Consider the following 14,559-nt stretch of genomic DNA (forward strand, 5'->3'; position numbering starts at 1 on the left):
TGTCTGTAGCACAAATTCCGTAGAAACAAGGAATTTTTTTTTTTTGTTATAGCTGGTATTGAGTTCTTTTGCAGAAAGAAGTAAACAGTTTCTTAATGATTTTGGAAAGTTTTAGTGTAGTTATAATTGGTATCTTGCAGTTCAACTCAAACAGAGAAGAGGAGGCTTTCATCAAGAGAAAGTAAATCTTGGTTGTAATTTTGCTGTTCAATTAGAGATGCTAACAGTAGCTGTACTTTCTGTTATTTATTTATTTTATCTGAATTTCCCAAGTCACTGTTTCAATTGCAGCTCAGATTAGGACATTTTTAATTTTATTTTTCATTTGAGTTTACAAGAAGTGGGCTGAGTATTAATAACTAAGTCACCATGAAAGCTGCTCTAGGCTTCAAGGCTGAGAAACTGAGAAATGAAACGCATCTCTATAAAATTCAAAGGACTTTATGTCTATTGAACTATGAAACAGGATTAAGCATGCTGTAGGGAGTGTAACACAAATCTGTTTAGCAAAGTGTATTTACTAGGTAATAGATCTCATTGTAAAATTGGTGTAATCTGTTTCTTTTAATGTTATCATTAGCTTCTTTATGATGTGTATTTCCCCACTTAAGATCAAACTCTTATTATTTTAGTCCAGTGAAGATTTTTAGATTGTTATGTTTATTAAAATAAAATAATTTTGGTGTTTCACACAATGTTTTTTTAGATAACAGGATTTTCATTAGATCAACAGATGAGCATTGTCTTCTAATCTGGAGTATGCATGCTAGTTGTTTCGCTACAAAGCATACATTAAAATTGATTAATCTCCTTTTTCATATTCAATGTAAAAGAACCTTTATCAGTTGCTGAGTGATAATGGCAGTGGTACAACTAGAACTCTGGTAGCAGATCCAGATGTGTCCAGCTTGAGTATCAGCAAAGACTTGAAGCTGCCCATATACGCTTGATAAAAACTAAAGTAGATGAGTTCCTATACATGCCACAGCTTAGGAGCATAAAATGTCAAACAAGCACAGCCAGTCTATTGAAAACTCTTATCAGATAGATGGTGACTAGGACAACAAAACTTTTTATAGGTGGAGTATATTGGAATTTATTTCTTGCCCCTTATTCTCAGGGATACATCTTTCAGAGTATTTGAATAATTTTATAGTCATTCTCCAGCAGAGTGGCCACTGCAGCCCCTACTACTGTCTGATAATGGAAAGCTACATACAGTTTAAAAACAAGTAGTATAGAAAGTTGAATCTAAATCATTTTTTTCTACTCTCTGGAAGGTATTTCTGAAGCTACTGCAAGACTCGGAGAAGATGCCATTTGTTCCACAAGGTGCACATCTGAACAATGCGAAAGATGCTGAATCAGCCTGTAAGTAGAAAATTAGATACTTTCTGAGGCAGAAATCCAAAGATAAGCATGCTCAAAGCCTCTAGAGTTGAGGGGTGCATAAGCAAATAGAGAACACTGTCTATAACAATCTGGTAGTAGCTATATGACTATTATGATTCACCTGAATATCACTTGGCAGTTTTCTTGCCATCCTTCTAAAATATGTTCACGTGCACACACTTTCTCTTACTGCATCAGCGTTCACATACTTCTTGCTACCCCTCTCTGACAATTAATTACTCCCTTTAACTCACAATGGATAAATATTTCTGAGATACATAATGGATATATTGTGTGGGATCAGTTAGAAAGGTATACTCATTTCCATCTACGTTCAAATAATAATAACATTTGTTTCCTCCAGTATTAGAAAGTGCTTTTCCTCTCCTTTGACATGTTCAGATTCGCTTGTTTATTTCTCAAAGAAACTGTTGCATTTTTTACTTGCCTGCCTGCAAGCACAGGAAGAGCTCCTTATTAACATTTGTGAAAGCCTTAGGCAGCTTGTTCTCCTTAAAAAGTCTTGTTAGAAGTCACTAATGTGATGCCTTGCAAAACGCAGGCCCCGAGGTTGCTAATGTTGCTTGCCCACCAAGCTGACCAGTATTTTCTCATTGTTCTTGATAGTCTTGTCTATATAATTATCATGTTTCTTTCTATTTGAAGATTTATATCTAGATTATAGAATTCTTGAGTTAGGTATACAACACTTTATTCTGTATGGAGTAGTTTGCTTCAGTTTTTTGTAGAACACGGGCACAGCTCCTGGTCTGTGAATGTGGATTTTCATTATTCCAGTAATGGAAACAATAATTTTGATCTAATCTATTATTATTTGTTATAATAACTTCAGCTGGATCTGCCAATAATGAAATCAGTGCCAAGAACTGTGACCTAAACTGAATCCTTTTCTCTCAAAGTGTGAACTTGACTGGATAACATCTAGAAAGAATCTTTTTACTGGGATATTTCAGTTCCTATTGAAATAAGGAAAATATAACTATATGGTAAAAACAAAACAACAACAACAACACAACAAAAAAAACTTCACTAGGAAAAGAAAATTTTCACAGTAAGTGGTGAGAACAAGATTTCTGTTTAAAAGATAGTTTTCAGTAGCTCTTCTTAAAGAAAATAAGTCAGTTGTGCATTTATTCATGGCTCAGCTAGGATATTCAAACCTGTTTCAAATCAAAACAGTGTCTTTTCCACATTGCATTTTCATTAAGAACAAGATTTTACCATTCCTAAACTAATGAAAATGCAGTATACTGTACTTAAGAAGTTGATATCTTTTACAATCAAACTGTTTAGTACTTGTCACATTGATAAAGAATCTAGTAATCAGAGGCCCTATGTTTTTCAGTGTGATAAATTATAGTAAGAAATTGTGCTAATAATGCCATTTCTTTAGGGATGAGAGTGCTAGAAAATTGTCATTCAATGCAGATGACTGTCATTCATCATTAAGAACAGTTGTGAAGTGTAGGCATGAGGGATCTGGGAAATGGTCATGAAGGTATCCATCATTGTCAAAGTTAACCAGAATACTCTGTGGGCAATAGCTTGACCTGTATAATTTTGAAAGCAAATTCAAAGGCAGTCAAACTTTCTTTTGTCAAAGTAGTTAAATGAATTTTCAAAACCACCTGCAGCAAACAGCTTGGTTATTGGGAAAATCACAAGATGCTGCTATTTGATTTATGGAAGGATTTGCATTAGAGAGCTCCATTTACAAAGTATAAGACAGGAATACTGGGAGTGTTGGGTATCCTTTGGTGGTACTGAGGCCTAGAGGACTCAGGTTTGTGTAGAAAACAAAACGTTATCTTTTATCTCCCAGAAAAGTTGGTGTATTGGAGCTGTGTGCATGTTCCATCTTAAATAAGTAGAGAAAATGAATGAAACCAGTTCATGACTTTGGCTGATGACAATGCCAAGAAGACACAAGATACATCTGCTTGGTAAAACAGGACAGTATGTCACTGAAGATAGAGAGTTGATACTTTCTGGTCTTGTTTTACAGTAATTTACATCTACATCTGACAGCTGGTAGGGTGCTGTGTTTTTAATTTGTGACTAAAATAGTGCTGATGACACACCAGTGTTTTGACTATTGCTGAACAGTGATTGCTGTGCCAAGGCTTTCTCTATTTTGCACTCTGGCCCTCTGTGTACTGCATGTAGGCTGGGGGCTATACAAGAAGCTAAGAGGGGGCACTATCTGGACTAGAGGGTTATCCTACTCTTTACAGTCACTGTTTCACACTATATAGTGTCAATATTATGTCAACCTCAGCAATAAAAAACTAAGGGGAGATTTTTTGGGATGGAGGTAGTCATTGCTTGGAGACTGCCTGAACGTTGGTCTACCCGTGGGAGGTACTTTGCAATTGTCTTTGCATCACATTTTTTTAATTTTTTTTTTTAATATATATATTATTTTCTTCCTCCTCCCTTCACTTATGAAGATATCTTTATATTGATATGTGAGTTTTCCTGCTTTGGCTCTCTTTATTCTCCCCTTGATGCTACGGGTCTATTGGAGAGAGTGAGTGAGCAGCTGTGTGGTGCTTTGCTGCTGGCCAGAGTCAACCCCATCTCTCCTCTTATGCCAAATAAACTCAGAATTATTTGACTCTCAAATGGAAATATTACAGGGAAGTAGAAATCCATTAATGTATTTGTAATATATGCATATAAATTAATAATGCAATTATCTTTAAAAATACAAAACATATTCAGTGTAACTTCTAGTAATGTTTCTTTGCAGGAATTTTATTCATTTTTTAAATTTTATTTGAAGGAAAAGCTTGGAATAAAACCTACATTTTCTTTTCATGAGAACAGCTAGCATTTTCATTTTAAGTCAGGGTATGCCTATGTATGCAGACATAACACATGTATATATTATAAAATAGACATGTATAATTCATTTCTGTGTAGCTGGGACACAATTGATGATTACTGTTTTGTAGCTGCGGAAAAAAAGGATAGAATGAGTTTGCAATGACTGAATGATAAAATCATTTTAGCTAAATGTCCTTGAGAAATGGAGAAGCCATGACCATAAAACTACAGCAGGCAGTATGTGTCCAAATGCAATCAGCAGAGTTGAGAGCAAGTCTATGGGGTCCATAGCTAGTCCATAACTAACCATGAATAAATAGCAAATTTTCATGTGCAAAAGTAGAAAGTAGGCTACAGAATGGATTCACTAAATTGGTAAAGGACTAATAATGGAATGTTCAGATATTCAGATATCTTCCTGAAGGACCAAATGAATTAATCTTGTTTTTATGTCTTAGATGTGTTTGGGAGATACCAGCTTTGGTACAAAACTGTTCAAAAAGTAAAGCACAGTTGGAACTATACTCTAAAATCAGAGTTTAAATGAAAGTAAACTCCTGGAAATTCAAAATAAATGAAATGATAATCTTTACACGCAGTGATACATAATATTGTAAATTCATTGTCATGAAACACCATAGAGACTGACTGTGATAACATAGCTCATAGATGTGCTATTAAAGCTTATTCATCTTTATACTGCTTGGTTAAGTTAGCTGCTGAAAGTGTTGGAATGGAAGACAGTTGATGCATAACTAGTTTTAATAGTTGTTTAAACCTGAAGCATACATTTCAGTCTTCTGTTAACTTAACAGTATAGATAATACTTTACTACAAATTCAGCACTAGAAACTAAGAAAGAAGTGCCAAAACAGCTCATCTAGAAGTGTTAGGTACATTGATTTCCTTCAGATCATTTACTGTTGTTTTAACTATTTTCTTAGAGGAAATATTGTGATCTTGGCATATGTTGAGAATTTCTCCTCTTTCAGTTCTTTACTTTCTTATTTCTCAACCCTGTGTCTTGCTTCTTTTTTCTTTTTGTCACACTTCCAAGAGTGTCCAAAGCATAGAATATTAGTAGTCATGAAAAGATTTCTGATTTCACAGGTCAGATCATCTAACTTGTTTAAAATTAATATACATTTTTATTTTCTCAGTAAGGACATAAATGTAGCTCCTTTTATCCTTCTGAAAATAAATGGTTAGGATTTTATACTTCACATGTTTCATTCTTCATCTGCTATTTCTGTCATCCAAAAATATTCCCTATCAGTTGCTTTCTTTGTGGCTGATATCTGGTCTTTTCCCAAGATCTTGGACTTTCTGTTAGAAAGGTTTGTTCATCAAATGGCTATTAACAAATGGAAAGATGGAACTCTTTTTTCAGTAGAGAGAGGAATTCTCGCAGTGCCAAGAAGTTGATATGCTCCCTGTTCTCCATTTACTTTCCATCCCCATATTTGTCTCTGCTGCTGGTAAATAAAAGAAATGAACCCTGCCTGCCTTGCTCACAGAGGCCTTTTGCTTCTTTCATCCTTACAGATAAAAGTAATAAACTGCTTGCCGAAAGGGGCTCTCAATTAAAATATATGATTACAGTTTTCTGCATGGATGAAAGCAGCTGAGAAAATAATAATCCCATCTGAAATTTCTGTTTTGGAAATCATTATTTGTTCATGAATATATTCTGTTGATGGAATTGAGATAGTTCCATAGAAGGATAACCTTTGTGTGTTAGTACTTCCCTGTGTAATTTAGCATTTTCATTGGTTCCTAAAATGAAAAACACTTAGACTGAGAGGTATGCCTGAAGAAATGTCATACATATATACATACAGAACAAGATGTGAGGTTGTGGTTTGAAATTTACTGAATATTTCTCATTTCTAAGTTATTGAAAATAATGAAGAAAGGTGTTGTATCATCTCATCTTATGATGGAAAAGATGCTGCCTTTTCTATTCTATTTAGAGGAAGCACGATCATCTAGAGAGACTTTTTTTTTGTGACAAGATAGGTGTGTTAATGTGATGGTGATGACTGCATGTTGAATTTCTATATATCTCATCCTATCTCATATCTCATCATCTATGCTTAGGTATTTCTTGGAGTTGAAGGACAGAAGATTCAGATAGTTGTGGATGCGCTAAAAATACTTTGGATAAGTAAAGTTAATTGGTGTTATGTGAACTGTCTTAGCACTTCAACCAAGCGATCAAGTCATCTCACTTCTGTAGCTTGTATGTCTTGCTTACTAGCATTTTGATTTCTCATTGACAACACGTTTCTTTAGGCTCTGTTTTTTCTTTTAGATTTGCCAGTGCTTCCTTTTCTCCCTCTCTTCCCTTCTCTCCCTCCTTCTCTCTCACTTGTGTGTGTACGTATATATGCACACCAGAAGAAGGTATTGGTGGTATGGCAGCAGAGAGTGAACCTTCCTGCCGATATTCCATTACATTTTGTTACTGTGTGACAGGTGGCAGCAGAGGGACAGTCTGAGAGAATGGCGTCTGACATGGGAGTGTAGCTGGGGAAAAGGTGTGCCACTGAATTCCTGCATGTAGAAAAAAATGGCACCCGCTGACATTCATTGATGCTGGATGGTTATGGAAAGCAAACAGTGGATGTGAGCACAGTGAGGTGGTGGGTGGTGCATTTCAATTGTAGTGACAGCGATGTGAACAGCAAGCCATGTTCCGGATGGCCATACAGATTTTTATGAGTGGCATGCAGGCTCTAGTTCATTCATGGTGAAAATACATAACTAATGGTGGTGACTGTGTTGAGAGAATTTGCTCTGAATTATTATTGCGCATATATAAGATATGACCTCTACCTCTGCAACCTTCCCTAATTTTCAAGAATTTCCTGTTGTTTTCTTTCAGTTCCTATATATTGTTTGGGCTATTACAACAGCTACATACAGGGAGAAGATATTGCTAGCCTTTATGAACTTTCACAGTATTTTTAAAATCCTCTTTTAATGAAATATTCAGGAGGCTTGTTCTGCACTCTGCAGGACTGTTTGTCTTTCATTTCATATCATAATAATTCCTAAGTAATCCTTAATTAATAAATAGAGAAGTAGAAATCTTCCTAGGAAATTAGATGAGATCCTAGCAGACAGGATTGCTGTATTAAATTACTGCTTTTATGAATGACTTTGTCATGGTGCTTTTTAGTGGTGTCTCATTTTTTTCACATTTGTAACATCTCCAAAAATCTGTATTCAATGGCAAGTTAAAACAGCAAGGTGATGGACTGCCTGATGTAACACACCTGTGGGTGTGGGCACACCTATAGCAATATTGACTTCCTAGCTTAAATAGTGAAATCATTTTTGGTTCGTGCTCTTTCTGTTGCTTAGGAGTATGAGTTTTACAAAGATAGTGTTTTTAATGTTCAAGATAAACTGGTTATTTATCTCCTTCATAATATGGGATCTTTATGTTGGAGGAAATTTTGACTCAGAGAATTGAAGTCTCAGATATAATGTCAGAAAACATTTGTTCTTAGTGGCTTTGTCTCAGCAGTGGAATAATTTTTAATAAAGGATTTGTGTTCTTCTGAAGGCATCCTAATCTTCAAACTTCTTCTTGATTCTTACTATATTTTATGCGCCCCTTTTTAATGTTAAAAATTCAGTATGGTCCCTTAAATTGTGCTTGGTAAATATTCAGTATTTTGGATAGGATTCAGACTCTTATGGTTGGGCCATAACTTTATTAAAGGGAAAATTTAAAGAAATAGTTGTTTCATAATCCAAGTTTAGCCTTCCTTAATAAGAGGAATGAAAATACAGTGAAAAGGAAGAAATGATGTAATAAAGCTTAACGTACTGTGAAATAGGATGATGTTTGTAAATCAAGGGGGCTCTTTGGTAAATATTTTACAGTTCTTTATATTAATATTATGAAACATCAGAATGAAAAGCTCTGTGTTCACTCATGTAAATTATCAAGCACAAACATGTAGAGCGTGATTTAATTTATTAACTAAATATGAAAAACCTTTCTGAGGGGAAACAAGCACATGACATTTTTCTGCCAGCCTCAGTGCGTGAGGTTTGCTAGTTGTTATGAAAACAAAGACATCGTAAATTAATTTTCTATTTCAAGGAGGAGTGGCTGATGTAAGTCACTAAATGCATTTAATCTGAATGGATGCTGGGGAAAAAAATTATTTTGTAGGATCAGATTTGGGGCAAGTGGTGGTCTAGTATTTTATGTATTTAAGAAGTGGTGATACTAGTATCTTCTATCAAAGGCATGTTGGGCATATCTCTTATGGTGGTGAGGGTGTGGCAGCATTCAGGTAGTGAGAGTGATTGGCCATAGATGTAGGACAGGAGCCCTGTTCTCTTAGGGACTGCACGATGTAATCAGAATATGAGTTACCTTAAACTGATGAAATATTTTATATAAACTCCTCTGGACCTTCTCTGTCAAGGGTTAAATCCTCCACAAATGCAGATTCTATCCTCTCTAAAGAGAAGATTGATGAGGGAACATACAGCAGGCATTTGTGAAAGCGTAAAAGGAATTATTGGTAATTCATGCACAACATAAATGTTATTGTTGTGATGTATTTAATCAAGTCAGGATGTAGGAAGTGAAAATAACATAGAGGAAGGTAAGTTTCATCCTTCCTTCATTGTTTTTATAATATCAGTTTTCTTAAGGCATTTTAGTACTTCAGTTTAACCTTAGGATTTAATGACAGAATCATTGGATTGGCTTTGTTTATTTTGCTTGTATATTTGCTGTTGGGAAAATTACTGTCTTTGCATTTCTGAGATTATGATAAAGTTTTGAACTAAGGTATTATTTGGATTTCTTTACACAGATTTCTGTTTCACACTTTAACCTCTAGAACTATAGGTATAACTACTTGTTTCTCATTTTCAGGTCAGAATATTGCTAGTAATCACACATCTGTTCTCTAGGTGGTAGTAACATTCTGCAGGAGAACAAGCGTTTCATTGCTTAAGCTAAGAAAAATCTAGTTTAGGAGCTACAATGAAAATATGCAGAGCAGATTCAACCTGAAAGGCAGCGTACCAAACAACCAGCACTTAGGGCTGCATTTATTTTTGTTAGCAGTTCAGACAGTAAGTTTATATAGGTCACAAGGTGACAACTTGTTAAGATTTATTACACTGCTGCCAGTTAATTCCTCATCTGTAACATATAAGTGCAATTTTATGACATATAGACCCTATGTTGGACTTCTGTATAGGTGGTAATTTTAATCTCATTCTATATGTGTGTCTGTTTTGCAGTTTGTACAGGTTACCGTATTCATTGGAGGCATTAGGGAAAAAAAATGGAACACTCCGTTCTGTTAATCAAGATCTTTGTAGCAGTTTAGTACCACTATTTATGAGGTAGCAGAATGCTTGAGGAAGTAAGCTGTTCATCAGATACATTTTTCAATTGTTTGCTGTAGCTATAGGTCTCAATAAAACATGCCTCTTGTAATACTCACTCATCTTTCAGTTTTGAATTCTTTTCCTGCAGAAATTCTGACATGATTTTATTGTTATTAGAACAATTCCAGTAAAGACAGCATCTAAAAATATTCTTAATTATTCTTAATTATTGCTCCATTTGTTGTCAAAGTTTTCTCTGAGCAATTCGAGGAGGCTTGTTCCAGAGTGCTTTTAAATCTTGCATTTAAGCTTTTATGCTGTGGTAGAGAGAGCGCTCAGCTTGTTTTCCATCTGCTCTTTCACCAGTTCTTCACCATCACAGCAGAAGTACTGTGAGCTCTATCTCTATTATCCAGATTTGAATCAATCTTGAAATGTTGTAACCTTAGTGTAGGTGTGTTTGTCAGATTCTAATAGCTAGAGTATTGATTTACAGTTCTAAAAGTATGAGGAAATGATCTCAAATGATGTGCTGCTTATTGTAAAAAGAGAGTATCTTCTGGCACAGAAGTTCTATATGGTGAATGTCTGCCTGTGCAAGCACAAGTGTATTCTTATTTTCTGCCAAGTCTGCTTTGTATCAGGTCAGTTGGAGTCTCTTCTGGACAATTCTGACAGACTGTATTTTCCTGCTTTTGTACTTGTAAAGAACACTATATGGACTGCTGTGAATTAAGGCATTGCCAATAGGCTTCTATTTTGTAACACTTTCCTGTGCCTGTTTTTAATCTCTCCCTCCTTTTTCTCTCATTCCCTCCTCCACACGGCAATTCATAGCAGGTGCATCACTGCAGGGAAGATAGTATTAGAATAAAACCAAATATTTATTTGGAAAATTATCTTCTAGAAATTGAAATTTGCGTACTTGTTGCAAGTTAATCATGTGGAAATTTGGAATTGGAGAATTAGGGCTGCCCCAATAACAGCAATTTTCCTTTTCAGGGCATGACAATCTGGCTGAGTTTTTCATCTATCTTTTGCTTCCAAAGAATATGGTCTTTCATGATTGTTTTCTGGGAACAGTGGAGTTGAGCACTGAAGACTTGAAGATACTTGTGCTTTACTTCAACTTATTCTTCAGTATGATTTAGGCAAACAATCTGAACTAAAGTGTACAGAAGAGAGGAAAAAAGACAAAGATAGTGAATGATGGAAACAGTGTATTCAGCAATATGCCCTTCTCCTTCAAGACCAGACTAGTTTAAATGGCCAATTATCCTTTGTTTTAAGTGCAAGAAACCTTTTTTGATTCTCTTTGGGATGTGCAGGGTAATGGATGGTAAAGGACCATCACTGTTTCTTATTTCTTTATACTCAGGCAGCAGTCATATTGTTCTCATTGGTAAAGAGAGGAAAATCAACCATGTCGTACTTGAAATCTAATCCCCTTAGTTTATACCTATGATAGTTCTTTAATAAATGGAGGAGGTGCTTTTACCACTCACTGTTACATTCCAAAATGCATATATACTCAGATGAGTTTCTTTTATGTGTACATGCTTATCCATTTTGCTACTAGTAAAATCAGCAAATGGTGTTTTGACATCAGCAGCAGTGAGAGTGTTTTTTTTCCCTTAACTTTTACGATGGCTATAACTGTGGTACCTTGGAAACTCCATGTGAAGTCAATTTCAAGATGAGGCATCTTGAGTTATAAGAATGTCTTAGATAAAGAAAGGAAATCCTCTCATCAGTTAACTTTGTGACTTGAGGAAATGGACTTGGAAGATTAGAGCTATGATGGAAATTCTCAGCAAAGTTGTAGTGTCAGAAAACAGAGTTCTGACTTTAAAGTATGTCATTTTAATAATGAACTTCTTTATGCAGAGAGATGAATTTTCAAAACTTTTGTTAACTTTAGGACTGATGTTCTGTTTCTGCTGTATTAACTGTGTGAATTGTAAAGCAAGAAAAACCTTTTCCAAAACACAAAAGACTGTCTGCATGGATTGGGAAGTACACCTTAATTGAGAACATCATTTGCTTACTGTATATCACTGCAATTGTAAGCCAAGCAAGATGGCTTTTAGTAGCTGGGTCAAATTTTTAATTCTGTGATCTAAATTATCATAGAATCATAGAAAAGAAATTGAATTCTCAGCCCTGAGGTTTCCCAGAGTTCTTCACAATATCTTGCTCTGCTCTGCTACCCCAACAGTTCTGGCTCCAAAACTCCACTGCAACTCTGGGCTGAGCGTGGCCAATATGAGGGAATGAATGACAATATTTCCATAAACCTTTTGCATAAAAATTGACACTATAACAGATATCAACTAGTCTTTATCTAATATTCTGGATTGTATTACTAATGGTAATCAGAAAGTATGTTCCCATTAACTATGTGCTTCATTTAAGTTTCCTGACATACATACCGAATGTAGGTAGTGCATAAATGATTACAAAAAAGCTACAAGTTTTGTAAAGCAAACATTAATTTTGTAGGTTCTATCTAAAATAAAAGTAAATTAAAATATGGTTAATAGATACCAAGGGTTAAATGTTAAGTGTACACATAAATACTACCAAGTTTATTTGTGCCGAGTAACTTAATACCTCAGGAATCTTAAAAGATTATTGAGTCAGTTATGGAAAGCCCAATACAGACTACTTTTTACAGTGTGTCTGCAGTCAGACAAAATGGCATGATGCATGGAGAATACAGAGATCAGTACATGAATGTATAATGCTGTTATACAAATCAGTTGCACTTTCACATCTGATAGACAGCAGTACTGAACACAATATGTCTCAAGACTCATACGGTAGTAATATAAGTGGATTTGAGGCAAATGGTGAAGGTGATTAGGGCTATGAAGATTTTTATAAGAGAAGACTGAGAGGTTGAGATTGTGTATGCAGAAGATAGATTGGGAGCTCCTATAATCCATCTCCTGTAAAAGATTTAAGATTGTATCCAGCACTATCAAACAAAATAAATTCAAAACAGATAAACAAGGTAGTGATTTCTGTTATTGTTTTGCTTTTTTGTGTGTGGTTTTTTTTTTTTATTTTTTTTAAACATGAAACATAATGGCATGAAAGACTGCAAGGTCACAAAGATTAAAATATAAGATGATTTGACACATTCTGCAGAGATTTATATAGTGAATATGGACTTCGAAAAGTCAATAATTTTAAAAAGTTTTAAAAGAAAAGCCTGAAGCAAATAAATACTTTTAATATAATGGTTTATTGCATCTTCTTGTGATACGTCTTGGCTGGCCAGCTTCTGAAATATTGAAAAAGTGTCAGGATATTGGGCCAAATGAACCATTGTTATTATTTAGAACGACAGTTTCTCTTCCTATTGCAATCTGAATGAATTTGTTAGCTTTTCTCTCTGCTCCATTTGTCAAGAAACAACATGAATGGCAGCTTTGATTTCCCTTCCTGCCCTTAGAAAGTAATTGTGATAGCCCTCTTTCAGAGATTCAAAGGGAGCAAACATTTTGAAGGATTTTTCACTCACATTTCATGCTTATAATCTATGAACAGATCTGGGACTATGGCAGATTTTTCATTGTATTCTGCTGCTTTGTACTTTTCTTGCATTTCAGTACTTTGAAAGCTTTGATAAATGAGAGATAGAATGTTTTACAATTGCAGAGACACTCAGCTAGAAATATAGGTTCTCATTTATTTTAAAAACACCCATCCTTTGCAAATTATTCTTCTTTCAAGTGCCTCTGTGTGTTAACTGTGGAAAATCTTACCATAATATGATGTAATTCAAAAAGCTTCCATAAAATTTTGCTTAAAAAGATATTCTTTTACTAAGGTTGTCTTCTCCTAGTTACCAAATTTGTAGAAAGCCAAGTTTCAAACTGCAAATGCTCTTGACTAGGACATTTGATTATAGGACCGCTGTCTGAATTTTGTAACGACTTTTTTTTCTGCACAAAGGACTAAAATCTTGAGTCCCTTTTGTATGAGTTGTCAAGCTAGTAGGACATGTCTGTGATTAGAACTGCTAATAGTCAGAATTTCTGTTCTATGAGAATATATAAGATAAAAAAATGCCACTCAGTATCAGCATTAAAAGAATAACTGTTTCTGTTCCAGAAATAGAAATAAAATTAATTACTAAGAATTAATTGGAATCTGATTGAAACAGAAGCTATTAGGATATGAAGAGACATTTGGTGATTATCTTGTCCAAGTTCCTACTGAAAGCAAATCAACTTAGAACTGGTTATTCAGGGCTTTGTTCTGCCTGCGTTGGTCTCCTATTTGTTGGTTATCACAACAGTTAGTTTTTTTCATGATGTATTGAGTAGGAATTTCCTGTATCCTGGCTGGTACCCATTGCTTCTTTTGCATTTTACCTGAGGTAGAAACTCTTTTACTCAGTACTACCACTGCCTCTGGGTGCTGTCTCTGAACTCATTCTGTCCACCAACCCTACAGGAAGGTGGCTCTCATCCAAATGCCCACCCCCTACAGCCACCTCCAAACATGCGGGTCTCTACCAGGTGTGCTAGCACATGCTAACCATCATTGTTAGTCAGTGTTTTCCTCACCACTGTCCTTTAGGGACACTATAACCAACTGCCCTTTTACTGCACCCAGTACCACCAATCCAGTCCTAAGTATGGTGCAGAGAGCATGGCTTTGTTGTCTTTGTCACCCTAGTTGTTCTAAGGACGTTGTGGAAGACCATGTCATAGGCTGCATTCAGTCAAGGAAAAAAAACATCCACTATTCATTCCTCGTTCACTAAACCAATCTTGTCTTTGTAGCTCTTAGGTGGGCCAAATAAGTCCTGACTGGCAAATCCATGCTGGCTATTCTCAGGCACCTTATTTTTTGTATCTTCGGTGTACTTTTCTGGGGGATTTCATCTGTAACTGTCCCAGGAACTGTGGCTGATCAGAATGCTTTTTT

General features: G+C 35.3%; 1 protein-coding gene across 1 annotated transcript in view; it reads left to right on the forward strand.

Annotated features, from left to right (window-relative positions):
- ABCA13 (ATP binding cassette subfamily A member 13) overlaps window positions 1-14,559 on the forward strand; it is a 170,318-nt gene that overhangs the window by 83,262 nt on the left and 72,497 nt on the right. Inside the window, 1 exon segment of the mRNA XM_031552699.1 lies at window positions 1,281-1,371. Within this exon segment, the coding sequence (XP_031408559.1) occupies window positions 1,281-1,371 (91 nt within the window).

Source organism: Meleagris gallopavo, chromosome 3 (genome assembly GCF_000146605.3).
Source record: "Meleagris gallopavo isolate NT-WF06-2002-E0010 breed Aviagen turkey brand Nicholas breeding stock chromosome 3, Turkey_5.1, whole genome shotgun sequence".
NCBI classification, from domain to species: Eukaryota; Metazoa; Chordata; class Aves; order Galliformes; family Phasianidae; genus Meleagris; species Meleagris gallopavo.